The sequence below is a fragment of the Gopherus flavomarginatus genome, chromosome 3 (genome assembly GCF_025201925.1).
Source record: "Gopherus flavomarginatus isolate rGopFla2 chromosome 3, rGopFla2.mat.asm, whole genome shotgun sequence".
NCBI lineage: Eukaryota > Metazoa > Chordata > Testudines > Testudinidae > Gopherus > Gopherus flavomarginatus.
Window position 1 is genome coordinate 263,460,228 of NC_066619.1, and position 7,469 is coordinate 263,467,696.

The 7,469-nt window shown below is 42.0% G+C and overlaps 1 protein-coding gene across 1 annotated transcript in view; it reads left to right on the forward strand.

Annotated features, from left to right (window-relative positions):
- SH3TC1 (SH3 domain and tetratricopeptide repeats 1) overlaps nucleotides 1-5,431 on the forward strand; it is a 49,173-nt gene extending 43,742 nt beyond the window's left edge. Inside the window, exons 16-17 of the mRNA XM_050947357.1 lie at nucleotides 3,290-3,486; nucleotides 4,733-5,431. Coding sequence (XP_050803314.1) covers nucleotides 3,290-3,486; nucleotides 4,733-4,990 — 455 coding nt within the window. The 3' untranslated portion in view covers nucleotides 4,991-5,431. The remainder of the gene's footprint in view (nucleotides 1-3,289; nucleotides 3,487-4,732) is intronic.
- The last annotated feature ends 2,038 nt before the right edge of the window (nucleotides 5,432-7,469 follow it).

The window sequence follows — 7,469 nt, forward strand, 5'->3', positions numbered from 1 at the left end:
GCTCAGCGCCAATTACCCACCCCCCTTCCCCCTGCTTGGCTACCTGCAAGGAACGATTTCTTTTAAGCAACAGGCAAACAGCCCAGTAGGAATGGCCATCTCTGTCCCCTTAATTAAATTCCAGAATTTCAACCAGGTTACCATGAACGATATCACTCTCCTGAGGATAACACGGGGAGATAAAGAATGGATGTTGCTTCAATGCCAGCAAACACCGGGGCCATACGCAGCTAGGCTTTGTCATGCAATGATACCAGATTACTTGCTACATGCATGGCATGGTCAAGTGTCCTACCATGGAGGATGGAATAAGGCTGCCCTGCCCAGAAACCTTCTGCAAAGGCTTTTGGAGTACCTCCAGGAGAGTTTCATGGAGATGTCCCTGGAGGATTTCCGCTCCATCCCCAAACATGTTAACAGACTTTTCTAGTAACTGTATTGGCCGTGAATGTATCCCAAGTCCTCAGGGCAAATTAATCATTAAAAAACGCTTGCTTTTAAACCGTGTTTTATATTTACAAAGGTACACTCACCAGAGGTCCCTTCCATGGCTTCATTGTCTGGGATAGTGACTTGGGAGGGTAATTCCGTCAGGGTGAGAAAAAGCTCCTGGCTGTTGGGGAGAACGGAGTGCTGTGTGCTCTCTGCAAGCTCATCCTCCTCTTCCTCCTCCTCATCTTCCCCGTCCGCAGAATCCTCAGCCATGGCTGAGATTACCACCCCCACCTCGGAATCCACTGACAGGGGTGGGATAGTGGTAGCGGACCCCCCCCCCCCGAGAATTGCATGTAGAAGCGGCATGTTCTCGGCCCTGCCCCGGACCTTCCGTTTGCTTCTTTGGTTTTCTAATAGGCTTGTCTGAGCTCCTTAACTTTCACACGGTACTGTACTGAGTTCCTGGTGTGGCCTCTCTGCATCATGGCCTTGGAAATTTTTTCAAATGTTTTTTCATTTCATCTTTTGGAATGGAGTTCTGTTAGCACGGAATCCTCTCCCCATACAGTGATCAGATCCAGTAGCTCCCGTGCGGTCCATGCTGGAGCTCTTTTTCAGTTCTCAGGAGACTGCATTGTTACCTGTGCTGATGAGCTCTGCATGGTCACCTGTGCTGGTGAGCTCTCCACTCTGGCCAAACAGGAAATGAAATTCAAAAGTTTGCAGGGCTTTTCCTGTCTACCTGGCTAGTGCATCTGAGTTCAGATGGCTTTCCAGAGCGGTCACAATGGTGCACTGTGGGATACCGCCTGGAGGCCAATACCATTGAGTTGCGGCCACACTAACCCTAATCTGACATGGCAATACCGATTTCAGCGCTACTCCCTTCATCGGGGAGGAGTACAGAAATCGGTTTTAAGAGCCCTTTATGTCGATATAAAGGGCTTAGTTGTGTGGACGGGTGCAGGGTTAAATCGGTTTAACTCTGCTAAATTCGGTATAAACGTGTAGTGTAGACCAGGCCTTATTGTATAACTGAATCTGCTAGATTCCTGTGTTTATGGAAAATTCACAAGGCAAAATTAACAAGTCCCTTGTTCCCCATTATCTGAGTGCCTCACAGCCTTTAATGTATTTATACTGTGGCAAATTGTCAGTACTATTATGATGGGTCTTGTGCTTTCTCTTCTTTGGGGGGGCAGGTTTCAGGGCTCCATTTCTTGCCCCTAAATTGGAATATTAATTACCCCACTAGTGTCCTAGAGGAGGGGAGTGGAGAGGGAGGGACCTGGGCCCACCCTCTACTCCAGGTCCCAGCCCAGGGGCCCTGAGGATAGTGGTGAACCACTTGAACTGACGGTTCCTTCCCCTGGGCTGCTTTCCTCTCCTGCCCTTCAGCTTGAGCAGGGCTTCCTGCCCTCCCTCTGCACAAGCCAGGTGCCCCTTACTTAGGATCTAGGACTTCTTAGCCCACCGCAGCACTTCTCCAAACTGTCCTCTGCTTCAACACTAATTCTTTCTGCATCAACTCCTCCAAACTGTTCTCTGCTCCAACACCAATTCTTGCTGCTCCAACTCCCATTCTGTCTGATTGAAGCAGAGGTTTTTATCATGTGACTGGCGTCAGGTGCTCTAGTTAATCTATAGCAAACTTTCTTCCCCTTACAGAGAATAGGGCTCCCTTCTAACCCTCTCCTGCTGCCCTCTGGCCATGCTGTATCACAATACTCAAAAGACATCTATGAGATAGGGAAGTGCTATTACCCCATTTTACAGGTGAGGGACTGAGGCATAAAGAGACTAAATGACTTGCCTAAGGTAGCACAAAAAAATTGAGGTAGAGCAGCGGTAGAATCCAGGTCTGCCAAGTCACAGGCTAATGCCCCAACCACAGGATCATCCTTCCTCTCCTCTTTTCACATAAGGAGTGATTATACTAATTAATGACAAGTTGCCATAAAGTGCTGTCTAGGGCACTATCTGTGACACCTTCCTTTCTTCAGTGGTGAATAGAGCTGATACGCACAAATTCTTTATTGATTTTTTTATTTGTCAAAATTTGTTACTTCCCCCCAAATGTTGGTAATGTCTAACTTACTGAAACATAACATTTTTCTATTGTTAAACATCACTGTTCAACTCTAGAACCAGTTGAAAGAACAGAAATTTTTGACAAAATCTTTGATCAGAATTTTTTTTGGTGGGGTGGGGGGATTGGGGAAAATTGTTGATAGCCTTAATTTCAATAACCATTTCTATTTCAGTCACATCTAGTGATGGGATCTCAGATCTTGACTACATTCTTACTAACAGAGATTATCTCCTTTTGATATGGGGCATGGTACCACCAACCATAAAATATTAGATAATCCAACCAGTGCTAAGAAAACCATTGTTCGATGCTAGAGTCCTCACAAAGACATGTGACATACCCATTCTCTCACCCAAATATTTAATCATAAACCTAAGAAGGAATGAATATGTATCTTCCATAGGCTGGAAAAGAAGAAAGAGAGCAATTACTATCATTTTTATTTTCAAATATTTTAAAGGCAGTCATACTGCATTGTTTGTATGTATGTGGGGGGGGTGGGGTGGGTGGGTGGTGGTGCATCTAACTACTTAGATTCAGCAGTTCTTGCTTAGAAATCAGAACTGCTGTATTTGGCCTTGGGTTTAGTCGGACAAAGTGATTTTATATTGAATAAAGTTTAATTACCAGAACTAAATAAAATGAAAAGTAGAACAGAAATAATATTTAAAGCAAAACATCTCGCATATCCCAGTGTGAGAGAATGTATCTTCTCCTCATTGTGTCTTAGATTGTATCCTGATTCACATGTTATTTCATTAGGAAATCAGCTAAATGAACGAATAGCATATCACAGACTGGCTACTATCCATCATCGCCTGGGTCAGTGTGAACTTGCTGAACACTTTTACTTAAAAGCGTTGTCCCTTTGCTCCTCGCCTCTGGAATTTGATGAGGAAACAATGTATTATGTGAAAGTGTATCTAATCCTAGGAGACATTATATTCTATGACCTAAAGGTAAGAAATATTTTTATTGATTGATTTTGCTGTAGCACATAGGAGCTGTAGTTGTGGACAAGAATCCTATTATGTTGGGACCTATACAAACACAGAACAAAAACAAAGTCCCTGCCCCAAAGAGCTTACAATCTGAGTTTGAGAGAAAAGGCTACAAATGGATACAGACAGATAGATGGGAAAATACAAGGACACAATGAGATAATATTGGTCAGCACGATAGACTGTGGTCTCAGCGTGCCAGCATCAGATCTGTTTTCAAGTTTTTTGTAGGCATCATGGAAAAAGAGAGTTTTGAGGAAGGTCTGAAGGAAGTTATTGAATTAGTTTTGTGGATTTTTACAGGGAGCATCTCCCAACTGTGAGGGGCAGCATGGAATAAGGAATAGAATGAGGTACTCAAATAATGACTGTGGAAAATATGTTTGTATCATCTTGTGTGTCAGCCCAGACATTTCACCTGGATAATCCTGCTAGCCATGTATTTTGAGTGGAATAGCTCAGAGCTGTGGGGATTAGATAGTTCAGTGCATTTTTAATGGACTAGAGAGCTTTCTGGTACCTGGTACAAGTTCATCAAGGACAGATTTCTAGAATACTGTTTATGAACTCTCATACGTATTGGTGCTCTTGGTAGAGAGACCAGGGACCAAATAAACATGGAACCTGAACTGCCATCCTCCTCCCCAGAGGTGGTCCCCCTTGTTCTGAACTGAAGTATAGTCATGCTGCAGTGTGGGGAAGGTGGTTCCACTGTCTGTTCTGTGGATAAACAAAGTTTGCAGTTTCCACAGCTGTCAATCCAGCACTTTTCACAAACACTACATTCACATTCACATTCACAAAACAGATTAAAAAAAATTCTACATACATTAGACAGAGAAAAAAGTAATACTGATATGTTGAAATTGAATGCTATTGTGTAGAATAACCTATAGATAGGGTAGGTAAAATATCTGAGAAAGCATTAGAAAGAAGGATGGACCATACAGCAATATCTCAATAAAGATATGGAGAGAAGAGACTGGTTGATAGCTATCTAAGGGATAGAGTGGGAGTTCAGGGCCTAACATGCTTAGGTGCCTAGTGAGATTTTTAAAACATCTATCTGCATCCTGAATTTTGCCTGAGTACAGCATTTAGGATTGGGACCCAAATTATCTCTTGCTTTGATATCTAATAAACTATGGCTCGGAAGCCTGGTTTGTGTACTACTTAATATAATATATATGCCTTTTTATTTCAGGATCCTTTTGATGCAGCAGGATATTATCACCTGGCACTTGCAGCTGCCATGGACTTGGGCAACAAAAAGGCTCAGTTGAAGATTTACACAAGACTCGCAATAATCTACCACAATTTTCTTATGGATCGGGAGATGTCTCTTTTCTTCTATCAAAGGGCAAGAACTTTTGCAACAGAGCTTAACGTTCGGAGAATAAACCTGGCACCTGATCAGTATTATAAGAACGCAACATGGGTGCCTGTGAAAAATGTCATGTGAAGACCTAGCAGGAAGCTAGAGAAATATCATTTTGGTTTTGTCAGGCAACATAGAATGTTTCTTGATATACTATATTGTACATAATGTATATGGAACTTCAGAGGCACGGGTTAATGTCCCTGTCTTGACAACAGTGGGCCAGATTTCACTTTTGTTGACACATGTGCAACCACATTGTCTTCAGTGGAATTGGAGATGTACATGTGAGGGCAGAATTCAGCCGAGGAATGAACTAACTAAAACACTCACCCACAAACTTTTTTGTATTAGAAGAAATTTTCTGTATTAATTGTTTAAGTTCCTGTTTTTGAAAACTCATACAGGTCTTAGAATGTGATAAATATAAGTATGCAATGAAATGTGGTAATAAACCATTGTAGAGTGATAACATTCACTAGATAATCATGACCCCTTTTGTATTTAATGAGATCAACACCATTAAAATAGAGCCTAGGTGCTTTGGAAATCTTATTAGGCACCTATCTGCATCTTTATGCACTTAATATCTTTAAAAATCTGGCCCTTAAGCACTTGAGCGCCTAAATCCCACTGACTTTTAGTGAGACTTGGGCTCCTAAGTATCATTTGAAAATGGAATTTAGATTCCTAAGCCACTTGTATGCTTTTGAAAATTTCACCCCAGATAAGATGGGTTTGATTCACTCTTCATTTATGTTTCTAGGAACATGGAAAATCTGCTGCTCAGAAGATATGATGCGGCTACATCCTTTAATATAGTCTGGGAACTGTGAATATCTGAACTGAGCAGTCAGCCTTGATATCTTTCTAGGTTATGAGAAGTTGAAGGTCTTGCCATAGGTCATTAGAAAGGTAATTTCTCCTAGATTTATAATAAATTTCCAGATTCAAACTATTAACCTAGTGAGGCAACAATCTGGGAATTAACGCACCCCACTTCACAGCTGGGTATCGCAACCTGCAAACTTGAAGAACTTCAGCAAAAGTGTCTAATTATGAACTCTCCAGAATCAGGAAGATTGCTTCTCTGCTCATTACTTCGCCTCATGTCAATTTCTCACAGCCATAGCACAAGTCAGTTTTCTGTTCCAAGTTGTCATTCAGAATAAATATAATTATAGCAATTGGAAGTAAGAGTCTATCATCATGCTCCTATTCCAGGAAGAGAAAATATACTTCTTCATCTAAAATTCAATTTTCCTGTAAAGACCCATCTTCATGTTTGTATCACTGCTTCCTGCTGGTGCCCTGGCACTGCAGACTCCTACTCACATTGCATTTCTGTCCCCTACATTAATTCATCCTTCTGAAGTGAGTGTGCTTAGGTGGTGCACAGCACACTCTGGATATCTTATGCATTTCCCTGAAGCCAGTTGAAAAGCACAAGAAATGTGATTAGTCCTCAGCAGGTTTTTTGAAAGGCAGCAGCTGAGGTCTGTAATAGCTCTGATGACACAGGTGTGCTGTGTTTTTGTGCAGTGGCAGGTTAAAAATGAGTCCTAGGCATCCAATTTCAAAGAAAGATTCATGCTTAGGGTAGAGATGAGTGAATGGCATTTAGGCATCAAAGCTACTTCTCACCCTGCTTGAGATCAAATCATCTTGGTCAAGAATGGCAACAGTGAATATTTCCTAGGACACCTGAATGTGAATGTCAGAATTTAGGGGGGAGGGTGTGGTGTGGTCTGAAGGATAAGGACAGCGTGTTTTATTGCTTTTAACAAAGTGACAGCAGTTTTAGTTGAGGGATCTTGGAACGTGACTGCAATTAAAATTATTTCATTTGAATCATCTGTCTTATGGCACAGAATATAGCTTCCTAAGATTGTTAAGTGGTCAGTCTTGCAACTCTCATGAGGTGCCTCGCTGGAGTCAATGTGATGCCTCGACATGAGTAAATGGGCCTCAAATCTATAGATTTCCTCTTTAAGAAGTTTTCATAGCGTATTGTAGAGCCAGCTACTGTCACATAAATGGCCAATTGTAGGTAGCTAAACTAAGGAGTCTTTCTTCCATTTCAATGAAGCAAATGGGCAGAGCAGCATGGATTTCAGCACATCTGTGAATCTAGATGTCTTGCATTATAATCCATGTGAGAACTTCTTTGCCCAGAAAGCCAAGGAGAGGTCTCTGCCAGGAGTTTTTGAGGGTGAGCAATAGAAGGAGCCATAGGATCTAAGACTATGAAGATCAAGTGGTCCTAAAACCCAGCACAAATTGTGTAAAAGGGCAGGAGCCACTATTTTATTTTAAAAGGACACAGATAGAAGGAATATTAGGCATCTCTTCACCTATTGCGTCTGCAACTGCTGCTGAAGCTCAAAGCAGATCACAGAGCTTTCTGTGGATGTATTTCCCAGCCTAAATACAACCTGAGATCTCCTTGGGCTCCGTGGCAGAGATACAGCTGAGCACATTTTTGAGAACCCTGTCTAATAAACACGCCAGAGCTTGTCATTTGGGATTTATCATTTAAAGTCTAGTGTAGCACAGTGTCCTG